The 21956-nt window shown below is 43.4% G+C and overlaps 1 protein-coding gene across 3 annotated transcripts in view; it reads left to right on the forward strand.

Annotated features, from left to right (window-relative positions):
- CYRIA (CYFIP related Rac1 interactor A) overlaps positions 1 to 21555 on the forward strand; it is a 104999-nt gene extending 83444 nt beyond the window's left edge. For 2 of the 3 annotated variants that reach the window (XM_059132600.1, XM_059132601.1), the window contains 9 exons: positions 6406 to 6527; positions 7865 to 7970; positions 9716 to 9852; positions 10326 to 10403; positions 10577 to 10693; positions 10784 to 10863; positions 12418 to 12544; positions 16143 to 16213; positions 18183 to 21555. In XM_059132600.1, the coding sequence (XP_058988583.1) occupies positions 6406 to 6527; positions 7865 to 7970; positions 9716 to 9852; positions 10326 to 10403; positions 10577 to 10693; positions 10784 to 10863; positions 12418 to 12544; positions 16143 to 16213; positions 18183 to 18246 (902 nt within the window). In that variant the 3' untranslated portion in view covers positions 18247 to 21555. The remainder of the gene's footprint in view (positions 1 to 6405; positions 6528 to 7864; positions 7971 to 9715; positions 9853 to 10325; positions 10404 to 10576; positions 10694 to 10783; positions 10864 to 12417; positions 12545 to 16142; positions 16214 to 18182) is intronic. The other variant, XM_059132602.1, reaches the window with a different exon arrangement.
- Positions 21556 to 21956: the final 401 nt, after the last annotated feature.

The following is a 21956-nucleotide window of genomic DNA, read 5'->3' on the forward strand; positions in this document are numbered from 1 at the left end:
TGTCACAGATCCCTCCACCCTTGTGCTCTTTTCTGTTTTGCTTTCATAGCTGCTAGAAACTCCCTAGTGCAGAGTGTGGTGGCCTTTTCCTTTCCTTTAGACTCTCAATGTGTGTGTGTGTGTGTGTGTGTCTGTGTGCAATTTAAATAGATCTTTTCTATTTACGGACACAGTGGCTGGCTCTGGTGTTGCCCATTCCTTCTTACACAACTAGATGTCTTTGGTATCATTTCACTTTCACATGAAGAACTTCCCTGCAGAGGGGCCTTGGATGGCACAGAGCTGGACATGAAGTATCTGCTTAGGAATTTTGATTTTTTTGTACTGATGCTAATTCAGTAATTATATGCAGGGCTTCCGCTGCATTGTAGCATCAAGCAGGAACAAAGGAATGGGGGCAGAGAGGCATGGAGATGACATAGAGCACATCAATACGGGGGGGCATTAGGAGAACCATGTCCTCTTCTTCAGGGATTACAGAACTCTACTGGGGAGAGTCACAAGCACATTGAACAGACAATAGGACAAACAATGCAGAAGCCTACAAGAGAAGGGAGAGCGAGGGGCAAGCTAGCCAGGAGAGAAAGTACAGCTTCTAGGGCTGGGAGCAAATGTTTCTTGGCAGATAGGAACTGAGAAATGATCTTCTTATAAGACAAATCCACCTGTGAGCATGATAGGAATACCAAGAACAGTAAGAGTGGTCAGGGGGCAGGGGTGGGGGCTAGTTTGGAAGGAAATTCTAAAGCCTCCAAGCCACCCATTATATTCACAGAAAGGCTCTGGATATTGTGACCTATTAGGATGACAGTCTCCTACCTCTTGAAACAAGGAGGAGTGTCAGATGAAACCTTTGCCTGGGATGATCTTGGTAGAGCAGGCTACCTCCTGCACTGCTGAGCGTCCTTCTTCTTCTACTTTTTTTTTTTTTAACTAAGTTTTTAATTTTAATCCCAGTATAGTTTGCATACAATGTTATGTCAGTTTTAGGTGTATAATATAGTGATACTACTGAGCTTTTCTTTCACCCCGCCCTTCCCTGGTACCCTCACTTCCACTAAGGTTCTTCAGAGACGGCTAGATAATCTTGGGAGAGGAGAGGGGGAAATAAAAGCTGTTTTCTGGTCACTTTACAAAAAAAAAACAAACAAGCAAAAAGCAACAGAACAGACCTGCGAGGCAATTAATGTATGCCAATACAGATATTCAGTCCGGTGATTGGTTAAATTTCCAGCACTCTCTTTTTAAGTGCTTTTGATCGACATCAACATCCCATTAGGAGCCTCCAGGCCATAGTCCCTACAAGACTGTACAGGGAGGGGACAGGGTTCTTGTGCGTGTCCCTCTCTCTGCCATAAAGTAATCTGAGAGCCCGAGAGATGACTGGAGGGGGCCTTGAAGTCTCATATTCATTGAGTGGCAGGGGGGCAGTAGGACCCAGTCTCAAAACTCTGCATCCTTGAAGTTCCCTCCTCTTCCTGTGATGTCACAGGGATCCCACTGCCTGGGGTTGAAAAAATGAGCCTTCCACAACCTCAGCCCTCCCTGCTTTTTGCAGGCCCTCATTCACTCTTCCATAGGAAAGGGATGACTAATGTTCATGTGCAAATAAATATGTCAGCCCAGTCACACTTAACATTTTCCAATGGACCTTTGCAATTTTATGTGGTTGCTTCAAGCAGCTGGTATTCTGCTATAAATCATCACCACTTTATATCCCCAAATGTTAATCATAGATAATTGGTTATGTTTCTTAATCTATCCTAAAGGGGGAAGGGGCGGAGGGGGAAGGAAGTGGTGGGGGAGAAGAGCAAGAGGCTTAATTTACAGCTGTGGCGAATCCCTTTGCTGCAACTGTCTTCAGGGTTTCTAAACCCCCGCTGGGTACAGGGAGAGAAGCATATCCTACAGATGAAAGGCCACAGCTTCCTTCAAAGCCAAAGACATCTCCACATAAATGGTGTCCTCTGCTCACATTATCTTCTGTTAATTTGTTTGATTCTGTTAGATTTTCCAATACAGTTCTGAGTCGGTTGTGAGGAGAAGGTATGCATGTTTCCCCATGCTTGTGAAGACAGAGGATGTCCTTGACTGATTTATAAAGATAAGAACCCTTTGATTTGACAGCCCTGCTCTGGTTTGAGCCCTGCTGCCATGCCCCGGGGTATGTTCACCAAAGATGTTCCTTCCTGACAAACAAAAACACTGGGCCACCTTCCTCTCCATCCTCCCCGAGGAATGTAAGGCATTCTGCTTTCAGTAAACATCACAGGCCTCCACAGCAAAGCCTCCAACTGACCTGGTGACACCAGAATCCTGACAGTTCATATCCACAGTCGCAAGCAAATTGAGCCAAAGGAGGGAAAATAGACCCCCTGTAAACAAAATGAATACCGCCTCACTATCTTCATTGATAAGAGGGTTATTTTTCCATTAAAAGTTCTAGGCACTTGGAATTCAGAAAGTTCTTAACAATGTATTCAAGGCCACAGTGCTGATGATACATTTTCATACTTTGTGCAATAGCAAGTCCAGAACAGAGGTTTTAATCATTGCCTGGGGAATGGCCTGGATAGGCCTGTTCCGGGGCTCCTCAGAGGATTGGTTTCTGAAATTGCGTGTGTAAATCACAGGGTGGGTTTTTGGTTTTTTTTTTTTTGGTTTTTTTTTTTGTTTTTTTTAAACAGCTTCATTGTTAGATAAGAACAGTCTGGCTTGGTATAACCGTTCTTCTCGATGGAGATGGAATAATGGACAATGATTAGAATTTTGGAATGTGATTCTTAGAAGAAACATCACTGAGGGATTCACTGGCTACAACTGAAAATAAAAACTGGTGTCCATCAGTAATATCACTGGTGGGCATGTGTATGTGTGCGTACCTTTGAGTAAGGGTCAATCTTTGTGTTAAAAGTAGGAAAACAAAACCCATAAATCTGATTTCCTGTTCACTCTGCAGGCGCTTTAGAAGGTCGCTGATAGGTTAGATATCAGCGTACCTTTTCAATCACTCATTTTTTAAGATGTTTCTCTTTGACATCTGAAGACACAATACATTTTTAAAACATGGCTACCTATTGAATCTGAATACAGAGAGAACCAGACGTAAAGACCCCAAATCCTCTCAAAGGGATATTCCAGAAAGCAAATGGTAGCAGCCTTAGGGTTGGGATAGTCAACATAGGCATAGTTTTTCACTCAACAAATATCCTAACAGTGTATTGACCCTACTGAAGAGATATTGAAGTTGTAGATGAATGATGGATGATTTAAAAACACAAGTGTTAATGAAAGGATGAATAGCCAATTTGGTTGTAGATGAATATACATATAGAAAAACAATAACAGTGAAAAGAGGTTACCAGTATAGAGACCAGTTGGAAGAAGAGGCAGAGGAGAGGATCCAGACGTAATAGGACCTTTGTTTCTTTCACTGCCTCCAAACGCCCACCTCCTCTACCACCTGGTCAGTGTCCTCATATGTTCATTGAGTCCTGACATATTTATTGAGTGTCTCCAATAGGTAGTACATATGGAGGCAATGAGGAGAAAATATAGACCGTGTCTCCAAAAACCTTCCAATTCAAACATAAGCAGAAAAATCATAAGATGTAGTGTGAGAAATAAATCATTCATTCAGGTATTTTATTCAGCAACTCTTTCTTGAGCATATACTATATGCCAGGCCCTGGAGATTTAAGATCACATGAAACAAATAAAGCCAGAGTCCTGCAGCCTCATGGGTCAGATTCTTATTAATTAGCCTTGGCTGTCTGATCACATGGCTCGGGGGAATCAGAGTAGGATGAATCACGAACTTCCATAGGGACATGAGCCTATGCCAAATTAGGGTTACACAGTCTTTTTTCTATTTGTGGGGGGGAAAAATACAAATAGATTAGAGCTTCTCCCAGTCAGCACTCTTCACCTTAGAAGTTGACCCTACTTGTGACTTGAGTCCTCAGAAGGCAAGGGCCATGCTGCCAGCCCCAAGGGCTTACTCATTAGCTGGATGAAGAAGTGATTTCACCTCCATGAGAGGGGAAGAAAAAAAAAAATAGAACATCCAAGAAGACTAACAAATTATGGAAGAAAATGAGCAACACATTTCTAAGTTGGGATGAAGAAGCAAAGATGGATTGGGTTTCTCCAATCCCACCCCACCCCTGTGAAGTGGGGCTATAAGAAAAACGCTTTTAATAAGACACCAGGACATTTGCCAAAAGAAACATTTTCCCAGAGAGGAAGGCTGGGACTGAGGGGTCCTGTTTCACAGACCATTGCAGTGCTGCGAGAGGGTCACCCTAGGATGGAGGGGCTTCCCCACAGCCCCAACTCTGCCACCCTGAGAGAAGTGACACCACCCCATGCCACTCATCCAGCTCCTTTGGTCACATCACGGTCGGGGCTAAGTCATAGCAGAAGGTGTCACCTCTCCTGGGATAGAGAGCAAAGTTTGCCAATACCACGTTCAGGCCACTCTATTGGAGATGGTCTTCTTTTTGAAGCACTTAAGAAAGGGCTTCTGCTTTTAAAAACTGACTGAAAGTTTTCTCCTTTTGTGTTAATCACCACTAGAAGAACAGGTTTTTGTGTTTGTCTGGCCCACGTCTTCCATCCACTTTAATTGTTTTGTCTAAAGCTTCACCAAGTGGGGACTCGCTCAGATGGAACCCTGGTGATGGCCAAGATCAGAAGTCTCCCTTTCCTGATCCCCAAGTGTCTTCTTCTTTTCATACTATTTTATAATTACATTCAAGGAGGCTTACCTCCCAGAATCTTGGTTACAGCCTATTTTTCTTTTCCTCCTTTTCAAATTTCTCCCTAGGAAATTGGCTTTTTTAGCTTGTGATTTTTCAGTGCATTCATCAGAAGGGAAAAAGGATATGAGGAAATGAGCTTTTCCTTTTTCTTTGTTTTTTAATACCTTCGTGTTGCATTTTTGGCACACGTTCTCTTCCCAGACTTTTTTCTTTCTCAGAAATTTCCCTGGATTTCTGTTCACTAAAATGTTGTCCTCAGTTACAGGCTTCCTAACTTACTAAGTTTTAAAGGTTTCTGTTTAAGACACCCATATCACTTTGGGGAAAGTTTCGGAAACAGGAAAGGATAGGCTCTAAAGTGATTGATATTGTGTGTAACACTATACCTGAGAATATTCTAGAAACAGTGGGAGGATAGACGAGGATAAAAGAGTAATCTCTCCTCCCAGGCTAGGTTCTGTACCATAACACGGTGGGTCTCGGTCATGTTCCTAATAATGTTCTCATGAATGTTTTACCTGACATAACTCTAGCTCCCTTTTCATGAGTGGGGTCTGCTGAGAGAATTCACTACCTTAGGACTTGGATTTTTAAAATGAATTTTTAGGAGGTGGCATCTATCCCCCTTCTCCATTAGCAGTACCTTTGTTTGGAATGGAAATTAATTCCCTAATAGCCGGGAAAGTAACCTATTTTGTAAGTATTCGGAGATAAAACCCAATCTTTATCACTCACCAGCTTCCACAAAATACTCGTAGGGACAAGAATATATATTGGCTACGGGAATGCAGTGTAAAAGTTGGAATTCAGAGCCGAGAGGAGGCTTCTATGGCTGTTAGAATATGTTCTTTATTTATGTAAACCTGAATGTGTCACTTACTCTTGTGGGAATTGTTTATAATCAAGATCAAAGTTGAATAGTATAAGTATCTTTAAAATGAACCTCCTGTTGGGGGTGCCTAGCTGGCACAGTCAGTAGAGCGTGCAAGTCCTGATGTTTGGGTCATCAGTTCAAGCCCCCACATTGGGTGTAGAGCTTACTGGAAATAAACAAGCAAATAAATAAATCAAATGAACCTCATGTACTTCTTTAGTTTACATTCAATTATAAATCTCAATGCTTTCTCCCTGTCTTTGTGTTCCAGAAAGATACATCTCTGTCATGGCTCTGAAGGATTATCTAATATCTTAAGCTTATTTGTTTCTATGGTAATGGGGGGGAGTGTTTTTCTCACCTACACTCAAATTCACAGATTTTTAGTCATAACAGATCTATTCAGTAGCTTCTCCTATTAAACATGGTCCCCAGAACACAACATCGATTCCTTCCATCACCCAGTTAATCACTTGGCACATAATTGGAGTGCAAAAAGTATGTTCTACACAAATAAATAAAGTGCTCTCAGTGATTCCAGTGTGCTCTGTGTAACATGTACAGAGTCAGATGACTGTCTTGAACTGAGTCATGGGCAGAAGTTGTGTTAGTTTCCTTTCCTAGCAGCTTATTACCTTAAAACATAAAGACCAAACCTGCAGGAATCAAACAGAACTCTGTAGCAAGTAGAGCTGAATGCTGATCTTCATTCCAAAAGCTGTTTGTAAACATCAGCTCTCTGTGTCTTTTGGTTTCCCTTCTGCTCAGATGCCCAGCCCACAGAAGGAGAGAGGGAAATCTGGAACCAGATCAGCGCGGTCCTCCAGGATTCGGAGAGCATCCTCGCAGACCTGCAGGCTTACAAAGGCGCGGGGCCAGAGATCCGAGATGTATGCCAATGATAACACTGGGCGGACAACACCCTTGGACGAGAAGGGAAACCCACACACACACACACGCACACACACGCAGCAAGATTAAGCAATAACCCTAATATTTCCTAGTGTACTAGGAAGAACAAGGAGGGTAATGTGGTTCTCACAAAGTATGAATGGTCCCTTTTATTCTGGTACATTCATCTGAGCACACGGCGCCGTAGACCGTGTAAAAATTAGCCATTCTCTTCTCAGCCGTACGTGCGGTAGCGCAGGACTGACGCTTAGACACTGGTTGGTCCGCATACGACCTCGGTAAGGGAAACATACATGCACGGTCTCTGTACAAAAGTTGAAATAGAAGTCACGAGAAAAGAAAAAAAAGAAGAAGAACGATAAGTCATGAGGTCTGGATTTGCACGAATTTCTCAGCATTTGTAATAATTTTAGCAGGTCCCACAGTATCACAAAGGGCAGGCTCCTTGTAAGCAAGGTCGCTTCAAGTAGCCTACAGGCCTGTCATCTTGAAATGACTTTGAGCTGTAAAAAAGAAATCCCTGAAAAAACAACCACCCAAACAACAAAGGAGGTTGTCGGTGTGGCTTTTAAGACTCGGTTATGCCTTAAAGGCAAAAAACTTCACACTCCTTGTATTTGAAATCAGTTTCGTGGCCGTATCAACCCCTACACGCATGCGCGCACATGCGCACGCCTACACGCACGCATGCGCACGGACACGTACACCTACTCACACGTACGCGCACGTACACACACGCTACTGCCGCCGCTTTCGTCTTTCTGGGAAAAATCCCACTGGCATAATCCATGAGCTGCTGAAACTCAGACAAAACAGCATTTCTAAGAATGTGACAGCCTCTTAAGTGGTCGTCTTTCTACTTAGGGGTCGCCATTAATTTAGATACTTCAGGTAACATCCCAGAACGGAAGGCACGTAATGCATATTATAGAGAAAGGAAGACGTCTGCAGGATCCGCACTTCTTAATGAGCACTGGCTTTACTTTAGTAAAATCAACATGTGAGGGAGGAAAGCTGACTGGTTTCCAATTAGATTTGCAATTTTTTTTTTTTGCATTGAAAATCAGAGAAACAAGTAAGATGACACAGGATCTAATTGTAGGGTCATTTGCATTATGTTTAAGGGCTAAGATCTCCATTCTAATTGAACATCTTGCAGGACAGTCGGTGAAACTGATGTCAGTTTACTAGCACAGTAGTGAAGTGCATCAGGCATTGTACTTTCTTAAACTAAAATCCCTTCTCAATCTTACAGCATTTTGATGTGGAGCTTATTCCTGCTTTTTAAACAGACAATTTTATCATGTTTTTGTAGGCGATTCAGAATCCCAATGACATTCAGCTTCAAGAAAAGGCTTGGAATGCAGTATGTCCTCTGGTTGTGAGGCTAAAGAGATTTTATGAATTTTCCATAAGGCTAGGTGAGTATGTGTTTATAGGTTGCATCCCGCGTGTGAGGTTCTGTTATGGAGTTTGCTTAGGGAGCAGGAAGAGCGAGCTCAGTGAGCGGGGGAGTGGCCCACATCCGTCCCCAGTGTCTTAGGAGAGGCCATCCATGGACAGAAGCACCTGTCATTTTCATTTCCTTAAATCAGCTCAGAGATCCTTACCCTGCAGTTACGTGCACATTGAGCATATCTCTGCTGTTGGATGTCCTCTGGTCTTGTTCTCAGCTAACAGTTTTGTTATAGGCTGATCACATTCCTAAATGGCAGAGAAGTTGAAACAAACAAGTCACCTGCTAATCCCAAAAACTTGATTTGCTGGAGTCTTGTGATAAATTTAATATAGTAAAATATGGGGAAAACAGACAATATTCTGCCCTTAAGCTTTAAAAACAACATGTACAGGTACAGGATGGCTTTGCAGAAGCAAGAGCTAAGTTAGGTGTGGTTAACAATAGGCTCGACGTGACCACCTGAATGATCTAACCACACCCCCAAGAATTAAGCTGTCTGTGGTTTCATTATTTAATACAGCTTGAACGAGGAAAGGGATAGTCATGTTTACTTTTGCTGTAAGTGAATATCACATTTTAAGAGTTAAACAGAGAAATTGAAATACTTTGGGGAAATAATAGTATTGAGAGAACTTGAAATGAAGACCCAAAGGGAATGGTTGAATGAACTAAAAGAGAGCTTCTGGAGACTCTCGGTCAGTGTCTTCTTGTTTCCTCCCTCTCTCTTTCTTCAAAGTATATATCTAGACCCACTGAACTGAAATTCTAACGAGCCAGATTTTTAACAGGACAAAGACCCACCTGTCAGAGCAGACCAAAGTATATATCTAGATCCACTGAACTGAAATTCTAACGAGCCAAATTTTTAACAGGACAAAGACCCACCCTGTCAGGGCTACCTCAGAAGGCAGTACATCCCCATAAATGAAAAAGGCAAGAGATGTTCTTGTAAAGATGCTATGAAAGACAATTCAGGACTGCAGATCAGGAGCCATCAAACTTATCTGTAAAAAGCAGATTATAAATATTTTAGGCTTATGGGCCACGCTGTCTTGGTTGCAGCTACCCAACTCTCACAACTAATGTAGCACATTAGTAGCCACAGTCAGTACATTAAGGAATGGAAATAAAGTGGGGCTATGTGTTAATAAAACTTTATTTGTAACAGTTGACTGTGAGCCATGTTTGGCCTGTGCGCCATTGTTTGCCAACCCCTGCTATAGAGGATTGGCTAAGTGAGTCGGTATTATTAGAAATATGGTGAAGGGAAAATAGGAGGGAATGTTTAGGAATAGACAAGAGGGAGTAATGAGACTATTTCAAGGACAGTAATGGAGGTTGATATGGCAATGGCTTGGCAGAAAAGCACTGCACATTCTTGAGCACAGGATCCAAAAACATATCTGGTACCAAACAGTGGTAGGAGTCAGCACTATGGAACATTGAGAGTTGCTGAGCTCTGAGAAACACAGGGGAAACTGTGTGGCCCGGGGGGGGTCTTCCGCAGGTGGGGGGCCACCTGCTCAGGCCTGATGGCCTCCTTCTCCTTTCTGCACATGTCCTACTGTACACAGCTGTGGGAAAAGACATGGGAAAGAAAGATCCAAGAAGGTTGTCTCTGAGAATGTCAATGGGGCCTAAGAACTGTGCTTCTAGAAGGATCTCTGTGGGCCACCTCATATATATATTTATCACTTTGACTTTCAGAGAAAGCTCTTCAGAGTTTGTTAGAGTCTCTGACCTGTCCACCCTACACACCAACCCAGCACCTGGAACGCGAGCAGGCCCTGGCGAAGGAGTTTGCAGAAATTCTTCATTTTACCCTGCGATTTGATGAGCTGAAGGTTAGACCACACACGTTAAGACAGTTTAACAAACTTGTCCTGAGGGCCTACTGTGTGTCAGCACTCTGCTAATGCCATGGGGCGGGGGATAGATGAGTAGGATGTAGCTCCCTCCCTACAGAGACATCAAACATGGTGAGAATTTGCATTCCTATAGTCCACATGACTTAGAATCGCAGTTTGTGTGTGTAAATTCAAAATCCGCCAAATACAAGAAGAGGAGACCTTTTCAAAGTATCTGTATCCTGATTGAGAACAAGTATTCTTTCCTTGAGATCTAGCAGACAGGAAAAGCAGGGCCTGTATTAAAACAGCGAGGCACTGGGTATTCATTTTTAAGTAGAAGTTGCTTTGATTGTTGTATAATCAAGAGATGTCCTGGTGTATTTCCCAAGTCTAGTGTCTGGGCCCCTAATGCCTGTCCTCTCTGTGACACAGAGAGATGACTTTCTTTGCTCTCTTCTGAATTTCAGATGAGGAACCCAGCCATTCAGAATGACTTCAGCTACTACAGAAGGACGATAAGTCGCAACCGCATCAACAACATGCATGTGAGCTCCTGGGTCTCCTGGTCTGTGCACCCACTCCCCACACCGTCCATTGGCTGCTGCCTCAGGCAGGGCCCAAGGAAAAGACAACCCTGTCTCTGATTTCCCTTCCAGCGGAGACTGTTTGGGGATTGTCGACCCTGTCTTTATCAGTTGCTTTTTCTTATTTTCATCAGCTAGACATTGAGAATGAAGTCAATAATGAGATGGCCAATCGAATGTCCCTCTTCTATGCAGAAGCCACACCAATGCTGAAAACCCTTAGCAATGCCACCATGCACTTTGTCTCCGAAGTAAGTGAAGCTGAGCCCTGAGGTGCTTTTTCCCCAGCTGCGCAGAAAAGCTGCTCGCAGGGCTAACACACTTCTGTGTCTCCCATTCAGAACAAAACCCTGCCGATAGAGAACACGACAGATTGCCTCAGCACGATGACAAGTGTCTGTAAAGTCATGCTGGAGACACCGTAAGTGAGATCAGAGTAGAGTCCAAGGTCTGGAGGTCGCCTGGAGAGAGCTTGTTAACTTGATGTTGATGATGTTGATGATGTTGATGGTGATGATGTTGATGTTGATCTTGATGTCGATGATGATGGTGGTGATGGTGGTGGTGTTAACATTTGGGTCAGCATATTGACATTAACAGATATATTATTTGAATTAATTTTATAAGGAACTCTGGGTGATAAATGTAATCAGCCCCATTGTATAGTTGAAGAAACTGAGGTCCAAATTGGTTATCTGACTTCCCAAAGTTCTCATAGCTTATTAGATGGCAGAACCAGGACTCACACCAAAGGTGCTGTAGAAGATGGGGAAGGGCCAAATGGAGGGCTAGCTTACATGACTGGGTATTATTATTATTATTATTATAAGTATATTGGAGAAGGGATTTGGCAGAAGATTTAGAACAAAAGAGTACAAGTGGTAGTCTTGTTGCAAGAATGATAATGGATTAGCAGACTTCTCTCCCTCTTTCCTTTGCATTTTCTCCCTTCCCTTCCCTCTCTGCCTCTCACTCTGTCTCCCTCTCTCAGCAGATCCTTTATGCTTAATTAAACTAGTTGCTGGATTTTAGAAGTGGCGGAGGTGGTTAATGATAAGGCAGTGTGGTAATGAGGAAGTCCACACCCACAAGCCAGGGTTCCTGGAACACCTCTCCATACCCTGTAATCTCTTTAGCTACTTCTGTGCCTGTAGACAGGTCGATGGCCTGCCCAGGCCTTGGTTTCCTTCCCTGATGGGGTTCCCGTAAGGTCCTCTATGCGGCAGAGGGCTGGGGAGGGCCAGAGACCTCAAAAGTGCCATATGAAATGTGACACTCTGTTCAAATGTAAGATGGTGTTCATTTCAAGTATTTCACTTATACCCAAGTTAGGATTTATCCCAAGACAGAAATAGTAATCATCTTCATTGTGGGCCGAATTCATAATGAAATAGTTGTTAAGAAAGCCTCTAGAATTATCTTGAATGATCTGAATCATCAGGGACCCTGTCAAGGTAAGTGAACAAAATTCCAGCTCCACAAATACTCCTAGCCCCAGTGAATGGTACATAATTTCTTTTACGTATCTCTGTCCATCCAATTCAATCTGCAGCCTGTGTCTTAACAAAGGAAGTTCCTCTGACTGGAGGCACGATAGCCGCTCTGTAGAAATGAGCCCGATTCTTTTTCTCCATAATGAAGCCATTATTCTCGATAATCTTGGACAGCCAGAGGGACTTGCTATAAAATATTCAAGATTGATGGGTGGGGGAGTGATGTGCGTGATGAGCCGTGCCGCTGAAGGGCAGGAGAGAAAAGAATTTACTGCCCTCTAATTTACCTTATTTTCCCACTGAATTGCTGGTTGGATAGATTCAAGGAGAATTATCATCATGGGCTTCTTTAAGAGCATATTAACCTGGTTGTTGTAGGTCCAGGATTGTTCTCAAGAGATGATTGGAGGAGCCTAAAGTGGTCAGAAATGGACGTGCTCAGGCAAGGAAGTAACACGGCTGCCATGTCTTCTGTCTTGCAGGGAATATAGGAGTAGGTTCACCAGCGACGAGACGCTGATGTTCTGCATGAGGGTCATGGTGGGGGTTATCATTCTGTACGACCACGTCCACCCCGTGGGAGCTTTCTGCAAGACATCCAAGATTGATGTAAGAACAGTGACGAACTCTGCTTTCCAAATAAGAGCTCTCACGAATGATGCCAGACAGACCTTTCTCCTCTCTCTCTCTCTCTCCCCTCTGTCCACCACTTGAAGACAGGGATCTGTCCAGGAGGCAAGACCCCCGATTGGCAGCTATCCTCATAGCAAGATGTACAGACTTTTGCATGTTCTTACAGCAAAACATCCAGTCAACAATCCTGGCAAGGAGCTCAGAGACACTGACCCTGACAGCAGGCAGGGGAACAGAGCAGACGTGAATAGTCACTTAGTTACAAACTGCCCCTTCCGTCTGCACCCAATGTGCCATGCAAATATATCGATATTAATATGTTTTATGTATCTTAAAGCAAACAGTGTTGGGAGAGACTGGATTGATTACAAAACACCATAGTCAAATTTCAAGCAACGTTCCAACTTCCTCTCCAACCACTCCCCACTGGTGGCTCTCTCCGATGGCCATGCCTTTTTTTGTCATTGGGAGATGCTTGAGCCCCATTCCCTGCCCAGAAGACCCTCCCTTCTTTCTGATGGGTGGATTCCTTTAAGCCAATCCACAAATGTCACCTCACTTAGGAACACATTTCCCTCCCTCTGTGATCAGGACCTCTCTCCTCCTCTGGCCCCCACACCACTTAACCATTTTGGATTTTCAGATTCCCTCACAGACTTCAAGTGTGTCTCTCAGGGCCGAGACCATGATCTGTACACCCACCGTTTGCTCTACTGCCTAACGTCGTACTTGACATAGAGCATGGCACTCAATAGATACTCCATAGCGTTTTTGCTGAATGAATGCACATAACCAGAAGACACCTGGTTTTGGTATACAAGTGACTTGACGATAGCATAAAGCACATCTCCTCCTAGCTCCCTTCTGCAGCACCACCCCAATAGCATACCCCAGACATTAATATACAGCCTTCTAGGGGCAGAATAGGAAGGCCCCTTTGGGATTAACCCCTTCTGACCGTGCACAGTTTGGGAGGCACACTCTGTCCTCACTCATCTGCACAGAACAACGTCCCTGCTACTTTAGTACAATGCAGACAGAAAAGTCTTCATGCCCAGAGGGACCACAAGGCTGAAGACCATAAGGAAATTTACCAGTTACAGTAAACTTAGACGACTTATTTTGCAGGTCTGGCTTCCTAGCACAGCTAGTCTTCGTTCTTCATAGTCTTCGTTATAATTTTTTTTTTATTTTTTAATATCACTTTATTATTTTTCTGTTTGCCGGGGGGGAAATATTTAGTATAAAAGAATTAGGAAAACCTAAGAATTCAAAATACAGAAAATGGAACGTGTCTTCTATAGTAACCTTACCATAGGCAATGACCATGGTCAACATGGCAGCATATGTACCTCCCTTCCTTTTATGCGGATATTTGTGTATATGCAAGTGTGTGTGTACATAACAGATCACCCCCCTGCTGTAATTACTATTTTAAAATTTGCATCACAGTATTTTACAGAATTTTTTTCATACCATTGAACATTTTTACTATATTCTTTGTGAGGCTTGAACATGTTCATACTGTGGATCACATGTAAATAACTCTATTAATAACTCCATGGACATCATTTGAATGTGGATTGAGTTTATCACTTGGAACCCACAGGGCATTCTCACTGACCAGAGCCACTTGTCAACTTACCTAAGAGTCAACAATTCAAAATACACTGGGGACAACTATGGCTTGTCCTTGCTGATCGTTTACTGAGTCTTTCTGTTGAGGTCACAATCATTATATAATGTTACATCTAACCACCCAGAGTCTTCATGAAATCTTGTTTGTTCCTTGGTCTCACTAGGAAAAACTTGTTCATACTGAACTGTGCATGTTTCTCTGAGAAAGTTTCAGGCTTACCCAATACAATACATAGTCAAGATGGGCCATGCTCTTGGACACCATAAAGGGGCTCTTTGAGATACTAGTCTGCTTCTAAGCCAGCAGTTCCACGCACTGGATTTATACATCTTTTGAGTATCATCAACTGTGGAAAAAAAAACACAAATATTTATTTGTGAAGCCCTGAGATGCGTGTCATTCATTCCATGCACTTACAAAGAACGTATCCTGGAAACCCAGATGGTGGAGAAGCTTATTCTGTTTAGAGAAGAGACAGAGGGTGATGTTTGAGGTGGATCTTGGAGAAGGGCTAGGATTTCCCCAAGTGGACAGAGGGGAGGAGGAAGGCTCCTGGAAGGGTGAATCATCAGAGCCAAGTCACTGAGGCCCAGAAGGGTTGGGTCATTGACAGAAAAGATACCATTCTTGGGTGCCAGAAGGCCAGGCTCTTTGTGTTCCTGATAGAATATGGACACTTGCCGGAGAACCTTGAGGGTCTCTTCTTCCACTAGACCATGAACTCTACTGGGAAAGGGACCAAATCTCTATATCCCTTGGCTGGGAGCCCATTCTTGGAAGTGAGCAGCCTCAGGATGGCACACACTGGGCATGTTTTAGTCTGCTATCCTGCACCTGTGACAGACATCTCTGAGGGACCATGACATTCTTTCTTGATGAGCCTATACTGTGACCCCCAAATGATTCTCAACGCTGTGCTTCTGGCTGCCTCCTTCAAACTACCAGAGTCTTTCAGGCCAGAAGATAAAACTTCCTACATACCAGAAGTAGTCCCACAGAAAGTATTTGAAGGAGACCCTCATAAAAGAGGCCCTTGGTCTGCCCAGGTTCAATACAGCACATGAACATCTGAGTTTAAAATGAGCGATTATATTTTTTGCAGGAAGATACTTCCCTGTCCAAAAAAAAAAAAAAATTCTAAGATATGCATAATGTGATCCATGTAAACTTAGTTTTTATACACTCCCCAAAGTATGACTAAATTATATTCCAGGGATGCAAAAAACTAAGAAACTTGCCCAGGTTCATGCAGGTACTAAATAAACATGGATGGAGGAAACCAAAGCCATCCACCCCCAAGTGGCTTGTATTTTTTTTTTAAAGATTTTACTTATTGACTTGACAGAGAGAGCACAAGTAGGCAGAGCAGCAGGCAGAGGGGGACGAAGGAGCAGGCTCTCCGCTGAGCAGGGACCCATATGCGGGGCTCGACCCCAGGCTCCATCCCAGACGCCCAGCTGACTGAGCTACCCAGGTGCCCCTCATATCCTTGACCTCTGTCCTTCACCAGTCCCCTGCTGCTGAGGGAGCCCAAACAACCCAGGCGTTAAAATCTCCAAGGTCCTCTGATGACTGCCAGTGTGCTGTTAGGAGCACAAAGAGGCGGTGTTTACTTCTACTTGTTGAAGGTAATGAGGTCATCATCCGGTTTGGATGATCTTTAGCTCTATCGGAAGGAAGGAAGGATGGAAAGAAAGAAGGAAGGATAAAGAAAGGGAAATATTAAGTGTTTGACAGTAAAGTGATACACAACTTCGAGAACTGCTCTGAGGAGCAACTCCCTGAGGGAGTAGGAAGGTCTGTGGGTCGTTTCTGTTTTGATTTCTCTGGGCTGAAACAACGCGATCTGATTAGAGACCATTGGTAGCGTGAACGGACCCTACCACAGACACCGTTGCTAGGCTATTCACAAAATGTTGTGCTTTCTCTTCGCAGATGAAAGGCTGCATAAAGGTTTTAAAGGAACAGGCCCCGGACAGCGTGGAGGGGCTGCTGAATGCCCTCAGGTAAGCCTCAGCCCCGCGACCCTTCGGAGCGCCTTCAAATTCACATGTTCTTAGGGATCAGGCGCTGGAGCACCAGGCTTGACCCCGGGCATGTCTTCACACGTTTACTCTTGCCAACAACCAGTTGAAGTCAGCACCATTTTTCTCAGACAGAAGAAACGGAGATGTAGGGACTCGAATAACTTCCCCAAAGTCACACAGCAGATGACAGAGCTAGAGCCTAACCCTGGGTCTTGGTCACCCCACGGGCCGGGAGCCTCATTCCACATTGTGCCATCTTGTGGTGAGTGGAGACTCAGCAGAAGCCGCTTCCCAAGTCTTCCTTTCCCTGCCCCTGGCTGTATCTGGGAAGGGTGGGTGGCTTTTGGAAACCCTGACACTCGGGCTCCAACCTGACCGAACGAATTAGAGTCTCGAGGGTGGGGACACAGGCATCCGCTTTGTGTTCATTCAAAAGCTCCCTGGGGGACCTGCTCAACCCTGTCTTGATGCCCAAGTATTTGGCCGCTGTGGTTCATCTCGGCTTCTCCCTGCTAACAGCTGATGCCCCAGCGGCCTCTCTTCCAAGGATACACGCACTTGATTCACTCCAGAGAAGGCATTCTTATTTTTTAGCCATGACACATGGACAGGAATTTGTTGACTCCTCCTACCATATGAATTATTCCAATGCTGGATTGCAATCTGGAAGGTTTCAGGTCCTCGCTGTCTCATTCATCTTTGATTTCCCCAAGTCCCACTCTCTGTTGTGCGTGCAGGAAGGGCTCAGTTAGCACAAGTGGAAGGGACCAGCAACCTTCTGTGTGCAACACTCGTGTCTTGTGCCCCACTCCCGACTGCGTCATAGCTCACAGGGGGAGGTGATCTGTCACCCCCATTTAGTAAAGGAAGAAACAGCCACACATTTAATGAATAAAACTGAGGTCAGTGCTGTTTTGTGGAGTTGCTAGGTCATCGTCCTTCAGAACAGATGGAGCCTCCCAGACTCTGTGCATGAACCAAGCTTTTCTCCATTGGTGCCCATTTCATGGCACGTTGGCTTCCCATACACAGTAAGGCGTTAATGCCTGAATTTTTTTTTTTTAACTTTCCAACTTTGTTCAGTCGAGCAAGGCTTCGTGAAGAGCAGGGCACCGACTGAGCAGTGAGTCCCAAACGAGTGCAGGTATCTGCGGTGTCTTGTCTGTGATGAAGGGCTTTGGAGGCAGACAGACTTGCGTCCAAATCAGAAGCCACAGATCGCTCACAAATCACACGTGGGCAGACTTGTGGTCTGAAATGGGTGATTTCTCCTCTCTGATTCTTAGTTTTCTCCCCTGTAAATGGAGACAGGACCCCTCCTGCAGAGTTAGTGTGGGTGAAGTGAGAACGTACACAAAGTGCCTGGGACTTGGCAGGGTTTGATGACATGTTAACTCCCCTCCCTTCCCTTTCCGGACCCCAGGCCTGTGCCAGGTAAATGTGACCTTGCAGACTGCCCCCCTCCTTTTTTTGGTGTGTTTACCTGCATTCGGGCCCCCTTGTGGTGACAATGAGCATAAGCATTCCCAGGAAAGTAGAAAACCATCAGCATTGAGGTTTGGGGGAATGTTGGGATGCGGAGCCACATTCTGAAATTTGTAACTCAGCAAGGGGATCTGAGACGACTGAAATGTCACACACCTTCACGTCTCTCTCCCCAGAAAACGAGACGGCTACTGTCTTCTCCGGGTATTTATTTGATTAGATAAAAGGTCTAATGGTTAAATAACCACAATCCCAAAATTCCTCTGGGAAGAAGAATCAAATATTAAATCCTTCTGAAAATACACTCGGCATCAAAATCTGGTTCTTTGTGTAAGGAAAGAGCCCAAGTTTGATTTTTACATAGCCATCGTGTCTCTCAAGGTAAAGATGGGCTGAGAGTCGTCATGAAGCTTTGGCAGAGGACTGTTCACACGCTGACCCCTGTCGCTTTCTCTCCATCCAGGTTCACTACCAAGCACTTGAATGATGAATCAACTTCCAAACAGATTCGAGCAATGCTTCAGTAGAGCTCTGCTCGGAGGAGAGAAGAGGATCTATGTACTGACCTCAGAAGATGTACATGTTTACATAATTTAATACAGATTGATGTTAATACTTGTGTATTTACATAACCGTTTCATTCTTGTCACTGAAATATATGGACTTTAATTTGTATCTTGACTGACTCGACCCAGCAGAGCATAAATTGACTTGAGAGCCTTACCTTTGATGTCTAAAACAAAGCCCTCTTCTCCAAAGCCAAAATTTGGCGATGTTGATCTTTGCTACTGCAGTCCTTTAACTACCCCTATAACAATCCGAAATTCCCAATAGTTTGTGGTAGTGTTTTAATTCTAGATGTGTAATCTCTCTGGGAAGTTTACTTATAGAAACACGAACTATTTGATTTCCTGTGTCGGCTTGGCTACAAGAAACACAACCATTATCCTGACAGAGGGAGAGAGGAATCCAAGAAAAGAAAAATGCATGTGAAGACTCCAACTCAAGTGTTTGGAATTCAGCACGCCCCCCCACCCCACCTCTTTCCTCAGACTGCAAACCACATGTGCAGCTTTTTTGTTTGCACGTATTTTATTTATCAACCTATTCTCCTTATCTCTGGATTTATGTTCCTCTAACATTCCCTTTCAATTCTGCAAGAGGAAAATCACCTGCACTTGAATCCATTCATTTGAAAGAAGTGGGTATAGATAGATGTGCTGTCATAGATGAGCTGGGAAGGTGGCTGTAGTGGACGTGGGGGACAGGCTGGGAGGAAGGAGACACAGGCAACAGGACAGTCCTCTCTCCACTTCAAGCCTCCGGCTTTGGGTAATTTTACTGGCACTCCAGGTGTCTTTGGGGAGCTGGAAACCCAGCCCCCCTCCTAAAATGGGCCCTGCCCTTTGTAGATTGATCATGTGGTGACAGGGGTCTCAGGTTTTTCCCTGATTTCCAGAAGACTAGGGAATTCAGAGCAGGGAGACCCTACATTTTCCAGTCCCCTACTATTTAAAAGGTAGCTCTTCCTTGACCACATAGCTAGCTTGTTGCAATGTGTACAACTTTGATCCGGGTACCTGGATTTAGTCCTAACCTTACTGATCCACTGTGCGATCTTTGGAAATTCACTTAAGGTCTTTGTGTATCACTGTCTTCATCTATAAAATGGACAGTTAGAACAGACGATCTCTGCAAGGCAACCAGCCAATAGAATGGCAGACTCTTACATGCTTCCTTAAGAAAGACCGTCCAGGAAGCATCACGCCATCTTGTCTTGATGATTGAAAATAAGACAGGGCCTAGAGTCATTCTTTATGTGGATCAGAGCTTATAATGGATCTTGGAAATCTCTTATTCCAACCTCCAGTGGAGAAACCAGACAAGGGTGAAATCAAATAGGATAGACCCCAGGTAAAACTAGAGCCCAGGATCCCTCACTCCTGACTCTCCCTCTTCACCATGTGGCCTATGCATATATACTGTGGAATGAGATTGGACACTTTAAAGTCAACCTTCAGTCAGGCTTATATTATTACTTGCCTATTTCTGATAGAAAGAAAGTGTTGCCGAGTGATTGATAATCCCAGAAATTGGGCCTGGGTACATCAGGGTTTCATGCACCATATCCCAAGGAAGGAGCTGTCAGACATAATTGATCTCCAGACTTTAGGATCCAGCTGGCATTCTCTCGAGTTCTCCAAAAAGGGGGAAACATACTTTTGTTTTGTTTTATTTTTAACAACAACAGCAACAAGAATTCCAATCAAGTGGCAGAACAGATTCTCTGGTTTATATCTAAATGCCAGTCAACAGAGAGAGAAAAAAAGACTATTTTCCTTAGCTTTTCAAGCTGAGTAAATATAGCTCCTTGGATATGGGGCTTTCTCATCAGGACAGAAATGCACTTTGATGGCCTTCATGATCTTTTCAAATCTGGGGATCTTAATACCTTAGAGGAAGCTGGGAAATAGGGTAACAACAAGGTAAATAGTCAAGTTCATTGACTATTTAGTTTAAGAAATGCTCTATTTGGCAGCCACATGTCATCTTTGGGCAGCAATTTTGGGCAGCAACATCAAGACAAGAATCATAGAGGCTCTCGATGTTTATCATCATTGGGTCCCTTTGTTCCGTTATCGGGTGAGGAGCTTAATTCTTGGAGAGAGAAAAGAGGAAAGAGAAGAAACAGTTGAGCACATTTATAATTTTTAGTAAGATTTTATCAAATGGGACCAAATATACAGGGTGGGGGTGCTGCTGGCCTGCCCCAATACAGCCAGGCTACCTTGTTTCAAAGCTAGGATTCATCTGTACATGGATTTTCAAAAGCCCAGGGCCAGAACTGTTGCCTCTGGTGATCAGGAGGACAAGTTAATTGAATGTCTGTGATCACTAACAGGTAATGGACCTTGGATCCACTCCTGAGCTACTGTGGGAGACAAATTCTTTTAACAGTCTGTCCTCCAGGCACCAGGAGTCTGTGAACAATCATGTTTTTTTGTTGTTGGGTTTTTTTTTTTTTTTTCCTGTGTGTGCTGCATGCACATGTGTTTAAGACCCGTGGGTGGTTTAGGGGAAAGAGCTAGCCACAGTATCCATGTCGATGTTAACTATATTTCATATTTGATGTTTCATAGTTTTCAAATAAACAGTGTTTTCCATTACTCAGCTATTTATTTGGGGGCAGACAACAGGTGAAAATCACATTGCTCAGATGTACTGCTATTTTGACACCATGACATTATTCTCAGAAGTTTTTCATGCATCACTAAGAACTGCTAATGAAAGCAAGTGGAGATGAGTGTTTTGAATTGTGGTAGCCCATTAGGGCTGGAGAATTTATTAACAACCAGAAAGAAAGTCTTGATAGTAATCTCTTAATTGTTAGTTAATCTCATGCTTCATCACTTGCTTCTAGTCATCATCATTATATCAAGACATTAATGGTAAACTGAGGTTTTTGATACATCATCACACTTAAGTTTTAAAAAAGTCAGAATTGTGCTTCCTCAAAAGAAAAATGAAGCCTACCCAGTCTTGGAATCCAATTGTGCAAGTAGAATTCAGAGAATTCTCATTCAATCTGGTATCCACCCAGCTACAAATTTTTCTATACATTAATAATAAACAGTGGAATTTTATCTTAAAGACATTTTGGAACCTAACTTCTCCATTACATCTATAAAGGCTGTTGCCTACACAAACCTGTTTTAAAGTTGTCATATGCTGTTTGCTAAAGTCATTGTAATTTTTTTTGCCTGCTTTGCCTCTTTTTGTACAGAAGTTTTGAGTGTGAAATGAAAATTAAAGTTTGGTACATATATTTAAAATTATACCTCTATTTTACATGATGTTCCATGTGATGAGCCCATGAACATGGATATTTGCTAAACATCAGTATTTGCTAAACAACTGCTCTGAGGACCAGCAAATCACACCATCTGCCTTTCACCTTTCTTTACCTACAACATAAAATATGAAAAATGTTCTGCTCTTGGTACCAGCTATATTTTATTTATTTAAGCAAAGAGCTTTCATTATTTAAAAAGGTATAGAATAAAAAGAGGTAGATTGATATCTAGAGAAGCATGAGACCTAATTGCCCAAGGATGCTAAGGAACACTGATAAATACCCACACATTCTATCTTTTGAGAGTAGGAGCCCCCTGGATTCAACAATATCAGCCATTGCCTTATTCTATATATGTATATTTTTTAGGCAACTTAAGCTCTA

The sequence above is a fragment of the Mustela lutreola genome, chromosome 9 (assembly GCF_030435805.1).
Source record: "Mustela lutreola isolate mMusLut2 chromosome 9, mMusLut2.pri, whole genome shotgun sequence".
Taxonomy (NCBI): domain Eukaryota; kingdom Metazoa; phylum Chordata; class Mammalia; order Carnivora; family Mustelidae; genus Mustela; species Mustela lutreola.